Source organism: Macrosteles quadrilineatus, unplaced genomic scaffold (genome assembly GCF_028750875.1).
Source record: "Macrosteles quadrilineatus isolate MER2022 unplaced genomic scaffold, UCM_ALF_1.0 Scaffold_9__3_contigs__length_116548681, whole genome shotgun sequence".
In the NCBI taxonomy this organism is placed as follows: Eukaryota; Metazoa; Arthropoda; class Insecta; order Hemiptera; family Cicadellidae; genus Macrosteles; species Macrosteles quadrilineatus.
In genome coordinates this window covers 84,252,107-84,272,034 of record NW_026542602.1, presented here as the reverse complement: position 1 = coordinate 84,272,034, position 19,928 = coordinate 84,252,107, and the positions used below count along the sequence as shown (strand labels likewise).

Below are 19,928 nucleotides of genomic sequence, written 5' to 3'. Positions count from 1 at the left end.
TTCTGTTATTAGTATTACATGACAATAGCGAGCTTAATCAAGTATATTAGTTGTGTTCATGATTGTTGTGCACAATAGTTGAAAAGGCTTGTTACAGCGTTCGTGATTTCTCAGCTGACATGTAGTCAGTCATTCCTGTTGGATTAACGATTTAACCAGAATTCAAATAGTTTAGTTAGTAGTCTTTGTACACATTATTATCTTGATCAAGAAATGTTCGGTTTACACTATTGTTTATTTAATAACCTTTCCAATACAATGTATTATTTGTTATTTTGGAATGAAGAACTTTTGACTTATGACTAATTACTAGATGAAATAGTATTTCATCTGTTAACTTCAATTGTTTAATTATTGTGAATATGTTGTAATTTTAGTTGGACTTAGGTTTGTCACCAATAAAAATTATTGTTGCTAGTATTAGTAGTACTATTAACTAAGTTACTAGTATTTTATTAGTTAGTTGCAAACAAAACTTGTTTTCAGACAGATATTTTCTCAATTATTTCTTCATGTCATCTTTAGTAGTGTATACTGTATAGTGTCAGGGACTTACATATTTTCAAAAGGTTAGGCTGTATTTGTTAAGGTCACATGTGTAAGGACTACGCTAATAAACTTAGTTCAAGATATTATTTTAACTGACCACGTTACCAATTACGAAGGGGATTATGTCTTCTTATTTAGTTTAACGTTTCTTCTAATATAATGACAGATTTAAATTTTTTTCATTATTCATAAAAATAATTGTTTAGTGTAGCTGATCCGTGTTATGTGTGACCTTTGCCCTTCTGTTTTTGAGGCTCGAATTTAATACCATTCAATTATCAATTAATTTAGCTTTGTGATATCACCCTGAATCGGTAGTTTGGTGCACATAAGCTGTTGTCCACTCATTCTCTGTATAGAGTTCCCCTCTATTAAAAGCCTTACAATAATATACGTAAATTATGCCAAGAGAGGGAAATATGTCTCCTATAGTTTTAACTTTTTTTCTTAGATCTAAGAAATTTAAAATGTTTACTTTTGTTTTTTCTAGCTACGTGGACCAAGGGAGCGCGGACCGCCGGGACCCCCTGGTATATGTTCTTGCAACATTTCTCAGATCATCGCATCTTATAACAACTTCGTGGAGTCTGATACTAGATATCCCGTGAGTAACTTAGTTGTGTACTAGTTATGTTAGAGTAATCAAACTGCATAGTATCGCTAGATTGATCAATACAAGGACACAATAGATGGTTATATCTGTAGCTCTATCTTGAATCAATTATTGCATAAGCCATGACCTAATTTAATACAAGGGTGGTGTATTAAGCATGAGGTTTGAATTTATTTTTGTATTTTAAGTCGGTAAAAAGAAATATTCTAAGAAATGTATCCTCTTTATACAGAAATTAGTTAGTTATATTTTGGGTTTACCTTAAATTGGCATTGTTGATTATTTATTTTCTATTCACCATGTATATATTCTATTCCACGCAAATGACAATTTAAATGAAAGGGGGAGCCATTGCAGATTGATTATGTGTTGTTAGACAATAAATATATTAGGAACTGCTGGTTCGGCATTTGTCGTTAAATGAAATTTAACTTATTTTTTGCCGCATTAAAACAAAATACAGTAGTATCAAAAGAAAAGTGAAAACCCTGGAAAGAAGACAATGATTAATTTCGTATATCTTTAAGTTTAGATGGGCTTCGATAAAACAATACTTAAAATTTAGCCATAGTAAAGTGGATGTTTCAGCCTTAAGTTATAATTTTTCCCCTAATTCGTTTTAAAAAAGTAAATTATCTGTAGGGATAAAGTTAAGATTTACATAAAATAAACGTTCCTATTTAATTTTTGTGATATGTTAATGGATTACTGGGGGCTTTTTATATCATCTAATTTGTCTTGGAAATTATTATGTGTGTTTTACCGATTATTTATCAGTTGCATACATAAATAAATACCATATCAAAACAGTACTTAGATTAATTTAATTACAATTTTGAACTAATCAAAATTGCCTGTAATTCAATTTGTTTAAGTATTGTTCTTCAATCTATTCTATTCATCAACCGTGTATGGCTCGTCTTGGACAATGTCTACACTAATTCATTAAATTTGATATTTTATTACTAACTTCCAATATCTCACCATTATCGTCTTTGCTAATACGATCTTAAGCAAATAAGCAATCGGATTGGCTTGACCACAAATCAAACCATCATACATAGACTATGGTCAGACCCCTTAGCTCCTTTGCTAATCAATTGCGTACTCATTACGAATTTTAGCTTATTAGTCGTTAGTTGTGAAAGTTTCGCCACACTCTATTGGAATACTTGGAAGGTTTTCACTATCCAAATCCTTTATTAATTTAGAAGACAACAATCTCTGAAGTATGTGGTATGCGTTATTTAAATATGTTTAAATGTTATGAAGCGAATTTTAAATTAATAAACTCAAACTGTAAACGAGGAAACTTCTTACTGTTAAGTGTCAAGATGAGGCATTGTAAATTACTTAGGTAACTGAATTAAAACGTTAACAACAAACTCTAAAGTTTGAAATTAGAATATCTTGAAGTTAAGAATCTAGTTAATCCAAGTAAGTTTTGTTGTTACTTCATTTAAGCTTGATTCATGTTACAAAAGAGGAGTTATTGCATTAGCGTACAATGTATTTTGTTGCTTGTATCTAAAGTTTGAATGGCAAGTTAATTATTTTGATATACTTAGTTTGTATTTAAAATAGCATAGATCCTATACTGAAAGGTATTCAGTCAGATCTCTTGATGAGCAACACCAATTCGAAGCAGGAGGAAATAACGAAAAATGGTAAAGGTTCCTTTAACCTTTTCCAAATTATGTTGGTATGTCTGAAATATGAAGCCAAGCCTGAGAAGGTAGCTCATTTCTGATAAACATTGCATTATGTTAATTAGTTATAGAATCAGTTATTTGAAAAGATTCGGGCACACTAAACATTTACAATTCTAATGTGGATCTAACATTATCCAGCCGATGTGTGTATATACATGTATGTTAATAGATGTATATACTTAATGTATATACTTAATGTCTGGAAGCATTGAAGTTTATCACAATTTCAACGTTGAAAATAATTACCTCGTCTTTATGTGTTTACTTTAAAACACCGATGAACTTGCAAAAGGCTTAAGAATTATGAAGAAACTTCCGATGCTTATAATAATGAAACAGGCAGTTATTCAAAATGCGATTAAAAGAATGGTATGAAGCTTTAAAAGTTGACTTCAATGGAAACAGACTTTTAACAAGGTAAATGCTAATTTGCGAATCAGCTCATTTGCTATAGTACCTTAAATATCCGCCACTGTCTATCATTCATTTTTTCTATTAAGGATCATTTCTATTTATTGTACCGGAAAAAACTGTATTGTGTTCCAGAAAATATTTTTAATTTTACGTCTTTTATCGTTAACATTATTAATACAACTCTCCAACCACTAATTTTTACATGCTTGTCACTACATACTATTGTTAATTATGGGATTCATGTGGTGAACTACGGCCAGTTAAGTATTGTTACAGTATAAGTCATTTAGACAAGCCTGTGATAGTTGTAGAAGAAAGATATTTCAGAGGCTGGGAACAGCAATTTCTGGTTTGTTAGCCAAAGACTATCAACATCTCAAGGAATCTATATTTCTTACTTCTCTATGTTTACATTTTTTAAGTAAGATAGAACACATATTCTCAGGATTAAAGGTATCTCGCATACTGTATTTGTAATTTCCGTAATGGTATATGTAGCTCGTATTTATTTTCCTTTTGGACTTTAGCCTAACTCCCAACCATCCGCAAACCTAATCTTAAAACACGTAATCCTCTTGTTATGATTTCCAATGATACTAAATAACAATGCTAGAGCGGAATCGTATGAAGTTTTCTTGTTTAAAACTTTGTTAAGGGTTTAAAGTACACTGGTTTAACACTGGTTCAAACGCTGGTTTAAAGTAATATGAAATTGCGACTGTACGCAAACAGTAGCAATTTCATTTAATAAACAAACAAACAAATATAGAGTTTATGATACACCAAAATATACAATCATTAAGCTGTAACCTTTGGTTATATTCTATTTTATTTGTCTTTTAGCCGCGTTTGTATATTCTTTTACGATAAAGTCCGACAATTGATAATATTAAGGTGTTTGTACATAGACTTTCTTCAAATAATTGGTCTAATGCAATTTTTGTAACTATACCCTTAGCAGGGTTTTCACTTTTCCTGTTAAAACACAATTATTTTATCAATTCATTTTTGTTAGACAATAATATTTAGTTTCATATACATTTATGTAATTATTTAAAAGAAAGCTTTTATAGATCAAATATGGGAATATCAATGTACTTCAAATCTCTTAAGAAAAGGCTCATTGAGTCATTTTATTTATTTATTTATTTTATATACCAACGGATATCTGCAATTTTATAGACAAGACATACCAATATTTCTCTTAAGTGACTGTAGAATTTAAATTCATTTAAAGCTTTACCACCGAAAAAATAGTTTTAAAGTGTATATAAGATATTTTTTGTTGTGTAAAGAATATGGAACAGTTTAGTAAGCCTTTAAATAGAAAGTAAATAATTAAAAGTTATTTGGAGCTAAATTTAGAATCAAAGAGCTTCCAAAACGTAATGATTTAAACAAATATTGGTGTTAAGAGTAAGAAGCTTTTTTCGAATTACAAGTTTTATATATAGTGTATAAAATTAATTCCCAGTCAACGTAATCTTACTTTTTATATTTATAGCAATACAGTTATCAATGCTTCTTTTACATTTTTTTGCAAGTTTTTTTCAACCCTTATCCAGAAAATTCATCAGCGCATGGTAATTGAATTCCCGACAAGAGATTTGACAATGGGGCTTTGCTTTGACCTCAGTCAAAGGCTGATATGCTTGTAAGAGCATTAGGCTTTTGAAAAGAGATTTAATATTCATATTTATCTTTTTAATTCGATGAGACATCATTCCGTTCTAATGTAAACGTATAAGTGTATAAAGGTTTATAGTTTTGTATGTTCCTTCTTTACCCATAAGTTATATTTATTTAATGTATGATTAAAATTTAGAACTAGGATTGTGTTTGAGATAGGAATGAATTCAGAAAAATCAAGAATTATCTGAAAGGCCACTGGGATGAGTTTGAAAATGGAAATGTATACTAAACTAAAGAAATATATCAATAAATGATGGTGTCTAACAAAATTTTTTAAGTTGATCTGGTCAAGACCAAGGTATTGTACTGTTTCCTTACAAACTAGTTAAAAATACCAAAAGCGTAGATTGGAAAAAAGTACGCAATTTTATATTAATTACAAAAACAACTGTTAATTATTTTATTTTTGATATAACATGCGTTATTCAACTATACATTTAGGGAATAATTTGGTTCAATAGTAAAGATATTTTTTTTCACAAATAACTTTTAAAATAGTTAACTGAAGTAAACTGTCAGCCATAAATATACAATGTTTAAGTTTTTAGCGAATTTCCCATATAGGGAATAAGCTATTACCGTAGTACTCATGGTAAGACCTGGACCCGGGACCGATTTTACTTTTTCGTTTTGAGGTCCCTAGAGGCCAAAAACACCATCCGTTCAAATTCATATATATATATATATATTTATATATGTGTCCGTTAGCGTGATAACTCGAGCAAAACTCATCCGATTTTGATGAAATTTAGTACAAACGTGAAAACCTACGTTTATTCGAATGATTTCGCGAACCAGCATGATCGAACTATGGGAACAGGTGTTTATAGGGGGTTTTATGGGGTAAAAATTAGCTTTTCCCATTTTAAACCCTAAAAACTTAAAATTTAACATTTTCTTTCCATACCATTTTGTAGAGCTTAAAAAAAAGAAATAATTTAGTGTATTGAAGCGTTATTATGCGCCTAATGGTTACGGAGAAAAATCCAAAAAACTGGAAATTTAAAATTCCCATGTTATTCTTATGGAGAATAAGTAAACTGTTGTAGTTTGCTTGTTTATGAACATATTTTGATCAAATTTAGAAAATTCATTCTAAACTATTAACATTTTACAAAAAAAAACACGCATTTTTACTCTCCCTGTTGTAGCAAACCTAAATACTCGTTAAATTAATGTATTTTAATAGGGAATAAATGTAATATTTTTATAGGAGACATTTTTGTGTAAATCCAATCAAGCAAATGGAAATTCGCTTAGTCTGCAGGTTTGCTGCGGCGGGGGTTTTACAATAATACTAAGATTTTATACTTTTCAAATTGTAATTAGAATTGCTAATAATGATTACGCAGACCATAAATACACAGACATTATACTCGTATTTCCATGTCAAAGTGTATAGCACGTAATCAATTACTCGTATTATATCACGAAGCAGGTAAATTCAGACGTTTGATTGATTAACACGAGACACTGTGGCGCAGTGACAGCCAGTATTATGTCGTCACTTTATTTACGTATTCTATGTGTTGTCGTTGAAGCTCCTTTGATATCATTACTTGATGGAGCAACGTTGTATGAAGATATCGTTAATGATATGGTTATGTATTTGCTTTGATAATGGAGGATTTTAATTTTTATACAGGATCTTGTTTGATCAAGTGACTGTAAGAATTTGTGATTTGCTGAATTGAAAATGAATTATCCAGTGATAAAGTCGTCTTCCCAGCCAGTTGTATGAGCCAGCCAATTAAATATTTCTCGTTAAAATCTGGTATCTATTAGTTTGTGAACAATTATTTAGGTTGATTTAAATTCAGAGGGTTTTCAAACTTTATTTTACAAAAGTATGAAATAAAGTTAATGAATTGTTGAAAATTAAGTTTACTGTAGTCAAACAGCTTACCTTAATTTAAATGCCTTACATATACTGTACAAATACAAGTAACTTTTTCTTAATAATTCATAATTCCTCGCTTATTTTGTAACTAAATTTTATCTTACTCCAGCAACTTCTTCATAACAGGGTATTAATATATTATAAGTAAGCAACGAAAACACTCAGTACATATATTATTTGTACACGTTAACAGAATCTTTTTCAAGAGTAATATTCTTTACGCCACACTACATTATTTTGACGAACTTCCCACGCAAGGATTTAGTCCAGAAAACAGCTGTTTGCCGCCAGCTTATTCAAATGGGGTTTCATTGCGTACTACTGTGCTGCAATGAGTTTTGCCGGACACCAATCAGCTGATTATACTGTATTTAGGTGGCAGTGAGTGGTTATAAACAAAAACATAACCTCTCTTAGAGGTTATGACTAGTAATTATTAGTCCTTTAGTTGGTGGAAATATATAAGGATTTGTACGGATTTAGTAGTATGGCGTAAACTATCGTACGTAACTCGTCCAAAATGTGTGTACCGGACTCGTATGGTAATCCCGTACTCGACTTCGTCTCGCACGGGAACGACCACACTCGTCCGGTAAACACTTATTTTCAGGACTAGTAACGTAATATACTATTTTAGCGAATTTCCCATATAGGGAATAAGCTATTACCGTAGGTCTCATGGTAAGACCTAGACCTGGGACCGATTTACTTTTTCGTTTTGAGGTTCCCAGAGGCCAAAAACACCATCCGTTCAAATTCATATATATATATATATATTTATATATATATATATATATATATTTATATATATATATATATATTTATATTTATATATATATATATATATATATTTATATATATATATTTATATATTTATATATATATTTATATATATATATTTATATATATATATTTATATATGTGTCCGTTAGCGCAATAACTCGAGCAAAATTGATCCGATTTTGATGAAATTTGGTACAAACGTGTAAACCTACATTTATTCGAACGAGTTCGCGAACCAGCATAATCGGACTATGGGATCAGGGGTTTATGGGGGGTTTTATGGGGTAAAAATGGGTTTTTCTCATTTTTGACCCTAAAAACTTTAAATTTCTAAATTTCTCTCTAGACCATTTTGAAGAGCTTAAAAAACAAATAATTTAGTATATTGAAGTGTTTTTGAATGTTCATTGACTATGGTGAAAATTAAAAAAATTGTAAATTTAAAATTCCAATGTTATTTTTATGGATAATAAATAAACTGTTTTAGTTTGCTTGTTTATGGATATATTTTAATCAAATTTGGCAATTTGGTTTATTTCATACTAAGCTATCAATATTTCAATTGAAAAAACACACCTCAACATCTTCCCCGTAGCAGCAAACCTAACTACTCACTAAAATTAATGTTATTTAAATAGGAAATAAATCTGAAAATTTATAGGGAATATTTTAGAAGAAATCAAGCCGGGTAAATGGAAATTCGCTTAGTATGCAGGTTTGCTGCGACGGGGGTATTTTAAATTTATCTTACATTTACGTAATAAGCCAATAAAAAAAGTCTCTTGAATAAATGTGCACATATTTCAAACGAGGTGTGATTTACTAGAAAAGATGTAGCCTATAAGACAGTAATTTAGCATTTAAAATACACCCATGAACTGTACACTTCAGTTCACTTGTACAGAGCTAGGGTGGTATGACTAATATCCGTGGTGGACTCTGCTGATTAAACCTTTGCATCATTCATAGTATGTATTAGGTACCATCTTGGGTTTATTATAACTTATAAGTAAAATTCTTGATAAAACATGTATTTTAACATTCTTCTCGTTCCTTTAAGATACTACCAAGAGATTTGTCCAAATTTAATTTAAAAGTATTTATTTGTCTCAAATTAACAAAACGTATCGCACAGTCGCTCGTTGATTCATTAATTAAAAGCTGTATCTTTACAATGGCCATGGTAGTAAGCAGTAAGTAAGTAAGTAAGTATCTTTACAACTAAAGAAATCACATGATAAATAAATAAGTTTCATTCAATCAACTTATAAGTTGTTATGAAAAAACTGTGGCAATTTCAATAGTTTTTTTTTTTTTTTATATTAACAACTTAAACTCTTATAAAAAAAATCAATTTATAACCTTAAGTAAATGTTTTACCTTTTAAATGTAAATGTATAATTCATAACACATGTAATACTTTTTTGTATGTAACTATCGAGTATAGTAAATATTTTTACAGTTACCATATTCGTGGTGATTATAATTCATTTTTAAAACTCTAAAGTTCACAAAACTTTCGTCTAGGCAAATAAAAATATTCTACTTTCTACACTACGAACTTCAAAAATTACATAGTGAAGGGAGAACCGTTTGCTCAAGTAGTTTTATTGAGCTAAATAAACGTGTTTAAATTAGCAATGTATTTGTTTAGGACTCCAGACATGGACATTTTAGAAGTAAAAGTCAATATACATATTGGTTTTTGCATTATTGTATGGATAATTCTATATTGGTCAAGTATCGTTTCACCTTATACATCTGATTCGAAATTTTTAATAAATAAAAAATCATTCCTAATGTACGTCTTGTGATTAACTATTACTTATGGCTGAAATCACAAAGATTTTTTTAAATTTTGGCTGGAAACGATGCATTTTCATGTTATTCAATGTTTATGTGTTATGTGTGTTATTTTTGGGCCTTTCACTTTCTTTTCATAAGATGACTATGAGCTGTCAGTTAAGGATTTTATATGGACTTTCCATAAGTCAAGCTTTTAAAATATAGTATTGTTACTCCTAAACCATGTAAAACCGTGTAAACATTTTTCTTTGATTTCCTTTACATATAATGCTACTAAGATATTATCTGGCTAATATCATTATCTACAGATCAGCCAATTGCGTCAACATTTTGTTAAATGCAACAATAAATAGTTTTAACATAGGATGTTACAGATTCCAAAGAGGGTATATCTTGTTCTAACTCCAACGTGTTTAACATTTCAATGGGGTATCATCCCAAAGTAGTTTATTCATTGACACTTCTAAAACTTTAAGATGCCTCAACCAACTCGAGTTTTCTAATCGGTCTAGAGTTCTTTTTGAGACGTCTTTGTTCATTGAGTGTAAAATAAAATTTATTTGATTGAAGAGTAATTAATTCCTAAGAAAATAAATAGTTCGTGAATTTATGGTTCTTAATTATTTATAGGACTTAGTATTACGCGAAAAAAGACAAGAAATGTTAATTTTTTTTAGATTTTGAAATAATATTATCTTTGTATTTATTTTAAAATATTTTCTATCAATGAATATGTGTCGATGAATACAGTTTCCTCAACAGGAGCGAAGACTTTTATTTCATCACTTGATAGTATCAGCTAGTCAATTATATCTTATCAGATACTTAATACGAATTGACTATAAAGGAATTGATTCATTGTTAACATTTAAAGTAGATTATTGTATTGCTTTAATTGTAAGGAGGTCTAGAGTACATTTTTCTATATTCTTCAAACTATTTTAAAAATTAGTTTTATAGTGACAAACACATTAATAAAGTTATTGTAGTATGAATAACCTCCGGATTGCGAAGAATAACTTATAGCATTGGTTTAATTAACTGATTTTGGCAATCCAATTGTTGTATTCCAAAACTAGTTTCGTATATCTAGTTTTTATGATAATATTTAATGGGGTGCTATACATGTGCAAAATATGACTAAATTATTTTATCTTTAAACTAAGCTATAACGTTGTCAAATGGGTAATTTTTTTGTGTTTTAAGATAGCCATTTAAAAATCTGTGTTCGATAAACAATGAGTGGTTCCACTTATTCACAATAAGTCTGTAAAGCCATATAGTCTGAATTTAAGCATGTAAAAAGTTAGAGTTTAAATACATGTTTCATAAGGTAAACTATTTCATGGTTGGTAACACTGTCTATAGCATTAACATTAATCAGGTGGCAACCCTGCTTAGCTTGTCAAGCGTGTTAATACGACGTACATATTAACGTGACGTCGGTTTTTGTAACTGTAATTACATTAACTGTTAAAATTGTGGTTAATCATAACACTGAGAATATCATTAAACAAAACGAATCAATGAGCTTCTAGATTTTAGAGTGCCCGTAGTCTTGCTGTATTTTTTCCTATTGCAAATATTGTTATAATTTTAATTTGCGTCAGGAATATAAACAACAAAAGTCTACAAAATAAAAACGTTTTTAATAGCAATAATGAACGTTTTCATGAACGTTTTAAGTTTTCACCTAGTTAAAAGTCAAGTTTTAAATTTGCAACCGGGAAACTCGCAAATTCTCAGACAATTCACAAAATCGCCTTTGACTTAAGTCTTTATCACAATTCGTATTATTATTATGAGCATCAGAATTTCCTCTCGACACACTTAAGTAATGATCAGAAAATATTTTTAAACCGGTAAGCCATATTTTTTTTTATTAAAGAATATTTAGATATACATACAATTAAAAGACTTGATATTTTAGCTTGTAAACGTATATAATATCAAATTCTGGTGGTTCTATGAAAAATCTAACAGTTTAAAAGTATGAGGTTGAAGGAATAAATAGTTTAAATGTGTTTGGTTATTTAAAACCTAAATAATTAAGGATCGGTAAGATTACTAAAACATTGATGATATCAAGTAAATGTAGCTTTTTACCAGGGCTTTTACTTTTCAATAAGTATAAAGTCTATTACATTCCTTGCTATTCTAATGTTGTAATTTTTACACCAATATGTTAAAACATACCTACATTTACATTTCAGAACGGGCTTTCCGATTTTTTTTTTCAAACATTACCAGGAAAATTTATCAGCTCAATTGAATTTTCAACCAGATATTTTACTATATATCTTTGCTTTTACCTTTGTCGACGATTGATATGCCAATACAAGCACTCGCTTTATAAAAGAAATTTATTGTTAACATTTACCTTTTAAATCTTTTTAAACTGTATCATATAGTGTATTCGTAAAATTGTTTGTTTTTGTAGTTCATTTACCAATACTTTAGACTTGTTTTGAATGGAAAATAAGTTATTTAGGAATAGAAATGTGATATTTGAGTTAGAATAATGGAACAAAAGAAGATACAATAACTATTTTGAAGGACTAGGAGGTTGGGATTGGGAAATTGCAAAGTTAAAATAATTAAGAGAAATACGAACGAGAAATTAGGTGCACAGAGTGCATAGCTACAAATATTTTTTTTTTATGAATTGCGTTAAAAAACACACAGTTGTGAAAGATTTTGTTCAATTATGAACAGAATTCTAAGAAATGACATTTGAAATAGGCAACTTAAATAAACACAGTAGCATAAACATAGCATTATTTATTTTACCAACAAAGAAAATTATTGTATTTTCCGAATAAATACAAGTCCCTTTACTTTACACAATATGTAAAGACATTATACTCGTATTTCCATGTCAAAGTGTTTGGCACGTAATTAATTACTCGTATTATATCACGAAGCAGGTAAATTCAGACGTTTGATTGATTAACACGAGACACTGTGGCGCAGTGACAGCCAGTATTATGTCGTCACTTTATTTACGTATTCTATGTGTTGTCGTTGAAGCTCCGTTGATATCATTACTTGATGGAGCAATGTTGTATGAGGACATCGTTAATGATATGGTTATGTATTTGCTTTGATAATGGAGGATTTTAATTTTTATACAGGATCTTGTTTGATCAGTTGGCTGTAAGAATTTGCGATTAGCTGAATTTAAACTGAATTATCCAGTGATAAAGTCGTGTTACCAGCCAGCTGTATGGGCCAACCAATTAAATATTTCTCGTTAAAATCGGGTATCGATTAGTTTGTGAACATTTATTTAGGTTGAATTTAAATTCAGTGGGATTTTAAGATTTTAGTTCAAAGGTATGAAATGCAGTTATTGAATTGTTAAAAGCTTGTAGCCTATGTAATTAAATTAACTCAGCTAAGTCAAACAGCTTACATTTATTTCAATTCCTTAAATTTAGAAATAAAAGTAGATAATAACGTCATAATTCCTAGCTAATTTCGTAACTAAATTTTAACGTACTAAAAATGTACCAGCCACTTCTTCATAACAGAGTATTAAAATATTATAAGTAAGCAACGAAAACACTCAGTAGGCTAAATATATTATTTGCACACGTTAACTGAATCTTTTTCAATAGCAATATTCTTTTTTTAAATTGATCTTACATTTACGTAATAAGCCAATTAAAAAAAAGTCTCTTGAATAAATGTACACATATTTCAAACGAGGTGTGATTTACTAGAAAAGATGTAGCCTATAAGACAGTAATTTCGCATTTAAAATACAGCCATGAACTGTACACTTCAGTTCACTTGTACAGAGCTAGGGTGGCATGACTAATATCCGTGGTGGACTCTGCTGATTAAACCTTTGCATCATTCATAGTATGTATTACCATCTTGGGTTTAGAACAACTATTTAGATAAAATCTTGATAAAACATGTATTTCAACATTCTTGTCGTTCTTTAAGCTATTACCAAGAGATTTGTTCAAATTTAGTTCAAGAGTATTTGTGTGTTTCAAAGTAACACAACTCAACGCACAGTCTCTCGTTGATTCATTATTTATTAAAATTCTTTATCTTAAAAATTAAAGAAATAACATGATAAATCAATCAATTTCATTCATTCGACGTATAAGTTGTTATGAAAAAACTGTGGCAATTTGAAATATATTTTTTAGTATATTAACAATTTAAACTCCTATAAAAAAGATTAGTATAATGTTTTACATTTTAAATGTAAATTTAAAAAATTCCACTATACATATAATAATATATTTTGTATCAAGCTATCGAGTTTAGAAAATGTTTTTACAGTTACTAGGCCTATATTTGTGGTGATTATAATTCATTTTCAAACACTAAAGTTCACAAAACTTTCGTCTAGGCAAGTAAAAATATTCTACTTTCTACACTACAAACTTCAAAAATTACATAGTGAAGGGAGAACCGTTTGCTCAACATAGTTTTATCAAGCTAAATAAACGTGTTTAAATTAGCAATGTATTTGTTTAGGACTCCAGGATCCATATTTCAGTGGTAAAAGTCAATATAGATATTGGTTTTGGAATTATTGTATGTATAATTCTATATTGGTCAAGTATCTTTTCATCTTATACATCTGATTCGAAATTGTAGATAAATAAAAATCATTCCTATACGTCTTGTGATTAACTGGCTGAAATCTCAAAGATTTTTTAAAATTTTGGCTGGAAACGATACATTTTGATGTTATTCAATGTTTATGGGTTATGTGTGTTATTTTTTGGTCTTTCACTTTCTTTTCATAAGATAACTATGAGCTGTCAGTTAGGGTTTTATATGGACTTTCCATAAGTCAAGCTTTTAAAATATAGTATCGTTACTCCTAAACCATGTAAAACCGTGTAAACATTTTTCTTTGATTTCTTTTACATATAATGCTACTCATATAATGCATATCATCTGGCTAACATCTTTATCTAAATATCAGCGAATTGCGTCAACATTTTGATAAATGCAACAATAAATAGTTTTAACGTAGCAAGTTACGGATTCCAAAGAGGGTTTATCTTGTTCTAACACCAACGTGTTTAACATTTCAATAGGGTTTCGTCCGAAAATTGTTTAATCATTGACACTTATACTTTAAGATGTCTCAACCAACTCGAGTTTTATAATCGGTCTAGAGTTCTAATTGAGACGTCTTTGTTCATTGGGTGTAAAATAAAATTTATTAGATTGAAGAGTTTTTAATTTATAAGATAATGAATATGTCGTGAAAAAGATTTTTTAAAGACAGTGTTTCATCATTTGATAATATAAGCTAGTCAATTATATCTTATCATATACCTAATATGAATTGGCTATACAGTAATTGATTCATGATTATTGTATTGTTTTAAGGAGGTCTTGAGTACACTATATTCTTCGAACTTTTTTAAAGATTAACTCACGAATTTTATAGTGACAAACAATTAATAAATTGTATTGTAGTATGAATAGCCTCCAGATTGCGAAGAATAACTTTTAGGAATGGTTTAAATACCTTGATTTTGGCAATGCAATCGTTGTATTCCACAACTAGTTTCAGACATCTGCTTTTTATTATAATATTTAATGGTGTGCTATACATGTGCAAAATAGGACTAAATTATTTTATCTTTAAACTAAGCTATAACGTTGTCAAATGGGTAATTATTTTTGTGTTTAGATAGCCATTTAAAAATCTGTGTTCGATAAACAATGAGTGGTTCCACTTATTCACAATAAGTCTGTAAAGCCATAAAGTCTGAATTTAAGCATGTAAAAAGTTAGAGTTTAAATACATGTTTCATAAGGTAAACTATTTCATGGTTGGTAACACTGTCTATAGCATTAACATTAATCAGGTGGCAACCCTGCTTAGCTTGTCAAGCGTGTTAATATGACGTACATATTAACGTGACGTCGGTTTGTGTAACTGTAATAACATTAACTGTTAAAATTGCGGTTAATCATAACACTGAGAATATCATGGGACAGATTGAATCAATGCGCCTTTAGATTTTAGAGTGCCTGCAGTATTGCCGTCTTTTCTCATTGAAGGTCCTGTTCTTATAAATAATGTTAATGTCGTTTATGGGGAAGTAATTAATCAAAATATAAACTCTACAAATTACTATTTGTTAAACTATATAAAGCAAATAGTTATAACAATACATTTTAATCTGCATTAGGAATATAAATAAAAAAGTCTATTTATAAGGACCTTTTTAATAGCAACAATGAATGTAAAGGAAGTGTTCTCCTAGTTAAAAGGCAGTTTTAAATTTTCAACGGGGAAACTCAAAGTCTCAGACAATTCACAAAATCGCCTTTGATTTAAGTCTTCATAACAACTCGTTTTATTACTATGAGCTTTGAAATTTCCTTTCGACACATTTCAGTAAATATCAGAGAATACTTTTAAACCAGTAAACCACATTAAAGGTTTTTAATAAAAAAAGATATTAGTACAGTACACATAAAAATGAAAGACTTGATATTTTAGCTTATAAACGTATATGATATCAAATTTTCTGGTGGTTCTATGATAAATCTAAAAATAAAGCGATGAGGTTCAATGATATATGGTTAAAATGTGTTTGGTTATTTAAAACCTAAATAATTAAGGATCGGTAAGATTAATAAGACATTGATGATATCAAGTAAATGTAGCTTTTTTACCAGGGCTTTAACTTTTTAAATAGTATAAAAGTCTATAGTATTCCTTGCTATCCTAATGCTGTTATATTTACACCAATATGTTAAAGCATACCTACATTTACATTTGAGAACGGGCTTTCCGATTGTTTTTCAAACATTACCAGGGCCCTGTTTCATAAAAATACTAGTCTAGTAAATACTAGCCCCGTATTTACCTGTCCTACTAATTTGTGTTTCATAAACGTTTTTATAACGCTAGTAAATACTAGTGTATTTTACTAGTCACGTGACCAACTTTACAAGGTAAATTTTCAAAAAAAATTTCTAACCTCAATCACGGGTTTTCAAACCCTTTATAAAGGGTTTTAATTTTGTTTTCATTTGATACAAAAAGTAAATAGTTGTAGAAACGCAGTGTTTTCTTTTAATTAATAACCATATATAGACACATAAGTAAAACAATCACACATTATTTATCAAACCGCTATTATTTATGTTCATCAATGAGCCCACCGACGCGCCGGCGCGGCGCGGCGTCGCGTCGCTGCAATCAACACGGTGATAGTAGTAGTCGGTTATAGGCCTAGTTGCTGCGCTCAACAGTTGGGTGGAAGGAAGTTGATCTGTTGCTGCCGCATTCGCTGTGATTTGTATAGTTTTTGTTTTATTCTGACATATAAAATTAAGCTTGCTATGAGTAAAGAAAAGAAGGCTCAAATTTTGAATGTAATTAAATCGTCTAAGGACATTTTGTTTATTGGAACGGTTTCAAGTACCCTTACCTATGTTTTCAATTATTCGAATGCATAAGGATATTTGGGTTAAACACCATTTGGTGATATTCTTATTTTGAGTCTACAAACCATGAATGCTAAGCCTAAACGTTTCTTGATGTAACAAATAATTGCAGCTGTTACAAGCAATGGAGTAGATTTTCAAGTATAGTAAAACATGGCATAGTAGCTACGGCAGGGCGTAGCATGGGCGTAGCTCAGCGTTCTCGCTAGTCATGTGGCGGGTCCCTGGTTCAAATCCATGACACTCACTATACTTTTAATTCCATTAATTAACAGCTCTAATCAACATCAAATGTTTTTATTACTTTGAATAACAAATTCTGAATACCAAAATGGATTAAAAGTAATGTTTTTATGATAAGCAGTTCAGTTCAACGCCCAAAAATCAAATATAGGCCTACAAAATTGTTAGTATATCACAGGGTCTTAGCTATTTAGGGAAGCAAATAACAAGCACCCCAATAAATTAAATACAATGCAACTCCTCTTTAAAATTGTCTTGCTATTATTTCCTACTAAAATGTCTTTAAATAAAACCGAGAGCCTTGGGTGTAAAATAATCTGATTAATGTTGCAATGTTGGATACATTTATTGTTACATCTTTGTATGCAATACGGTATGCGGTTTAAAATTGGTTTCTCTCAAAGCTTAAAAATCTTTTCTCTGTGATGGCTACATAGTGATATAACCATGAAATTTAACTCAAGTAAAATTAGACTATAATTGATAACTTATAATTATAATTAATTCTAATAGGGCGATTGTATATACATTACAAAATTCTATTTCTCTCATTTTGTACTACGCCACATTTATTGATTGTAATTTATATCTAATAATTATCATTTTAGCACTCACAGATCTATTCGTGAGCCAATTCGCACTTGCAAAAAGAACTTAATAATTCATTTTTTTTTATGATGTGAGTAATGAAATAGCTCTCTTTCCAAAAATACTAGTCTACTTCAAATAATACGGGTGAAGAGAGGTTGGTAGAAAATAGCAAGTATTTACTAGTGTAATTTACAAGAGTAAAACTTTATGAAACACATTGCTGTCTACACTAGTAAAAACCACTAGTCCCTACACTAGTAACTAGTATTTTACACTAGTAGGTTTTTGAAACGTAGACTTGTAAAATACACTAGTATTACTAGTCCATGGACTAGTAAATACTAGACTACTAGACCCAGGAAGATTTATCAGCTCAATTGAATTTTCAACCAGAGATATTACAATAGAGCTTTGCTTTTACCTTTGTCGATGATTGATATGCCAATACAAGCACTCGCTTTATAAAATATATTTATCATTAACATTTACCTTTTTAATTCCATAACATCACAGAGTGTATTCGTAAAATTGTTTGTTTTTGTAGTTCATTTACCAATACGTTAGACTTGTTTTGAATCGAAAATAAGTTATTTAGTATTAAAAATGTGATATTTGAGTTAGAATAATGGAACAAAAGAAGATACGATAACTATTTTAAAGGACCAGGAGGTAGGTATTGGGAAATTAAAAAGTTAAAATAATTAAGAGAAATACGCACGAGAAATTAGGTACACAGGGTGCAAAGCTACAACTATTTTTTTGTGTATGAATTGTGTTAAAAACACACAATTAAGAAAGATTTTGTTCAATTTTAAACACCATTCTAAGAAAGGACATTTGATAGGTAACTTAAATAAACACAGTAGCATACATAGCATTTTTATTTTAACAAACAAAGATAATGATTGTATTTTCCGAATAAATACAAGTCCCTTTACGTTACACAAAGTATTTGTATCGACATTATACTCGTATTTCAATGTCAAAGTGTACAGCACGTAATTAATTACTCGTATTATATCACGAAGCAGGTAAATTCAGACGTTTGATTGATTAACACGAGACACTGTGGCGCAGTGACAGTCAGTATTATGACGTCACTTTATTTACGTATTCTATGTGTTGTCGTTGAAGCTCCGTTGATATCATTACTTGATGGAGCAATGTTGTGTAAAGATGCTTTTAATGGTCGTCGAGGAAGATTTTTTACAATTTTTGCTGATAATGACTAAATTAATTATATTACATTGTAGTGAAATACAAACAGAAGTTTTTAACACGTTTGACTATAATATGTACATTGAGTAATCCATTGACTATAATATGTAAATATGTAATCCAATGAGTTGTGATTTAGTTGAAAAATAAGTATAAAACAGTAATTTTGCATTTAAACTACAGCCTTGAACTGTAAACTTCAGTTCACTTGTACAGAGCTAGGGTGGCATGACTAATATCCGTCGTGGACTTTGCTGATTAAACCTCTGCATCATTCATAGTTGTGCTTGCATCTCAGGTTTAGAATAAATTTAAAGATAAAAATCTTGAGAAAACATGTATTTAAACACTCATCGGTCTTGAATGCTATTCCAAGAGATTTATTCAAATTTAATTGAATTGAATGTATTGGTTTTAAATTAACAGGCAGCTACAATTAATCCTCTGTTGATTTCCAAAATCTAAAAGATGTATATTATGTACCTAACCCATGAACAAGTAACTAAATAAATCAACAGATTAACTGAATCCACTTATATGTCGTTTTACTTACTGTGATCTTTTCAATTGAGTTATTTTAGTAAATTTACAATTTTACATCTCAAAATATACTAGAGGACCCAAGCTGCTCCACAGCGTTGAAATAAACATCATATCTAAGAAATAATCAAATTTATGATTTTTTATTTAGTAATACATTATCTTGAACTAAACTGATACAAACGATAAATATCTCAAATTAAAGCCTATAATTTACTGACTATTTTGAGTTTAAATTATATAAATAAAAGCATAAACAATACTGCAGCTTTTGATTTTTAATCATAGAAAACCCTTATAAAATAATTGTTATGTTGGGGGTGTTCACCTTGCATTTGCTTGAAACTCGTCTAATTTTAATAACTAATAGCTTAAATGAAAACCGGTATTTCACTGAGGTTCTTATACCAAAATATAT

General features: G+C 29.6%; 1 protein-coding gene across 1 annotated transcript in view; it reads left to right on the top strand.

The window, feature by feature from the left end:
- The window catches only part of LOC129003604 (collagen alpha-1(XVIII) chain-like), a 354,201-nt gene that overhangs the window by 255,171 nt on the left and 79,102 nt on the right, over window positions 1-19,928 (top strand). Inside the window, exon 5 of the mRNA XM_054431902.1 lies at window positions 1,040-1,153. Within this exon, the coding sequence (XP_054287877.1) occupies window positions 1,040-1,153 (114 nt within the window). The remainder of the gene's footprint in view (window positions 1-1,039; window positions 1,154-19,928) is intronic.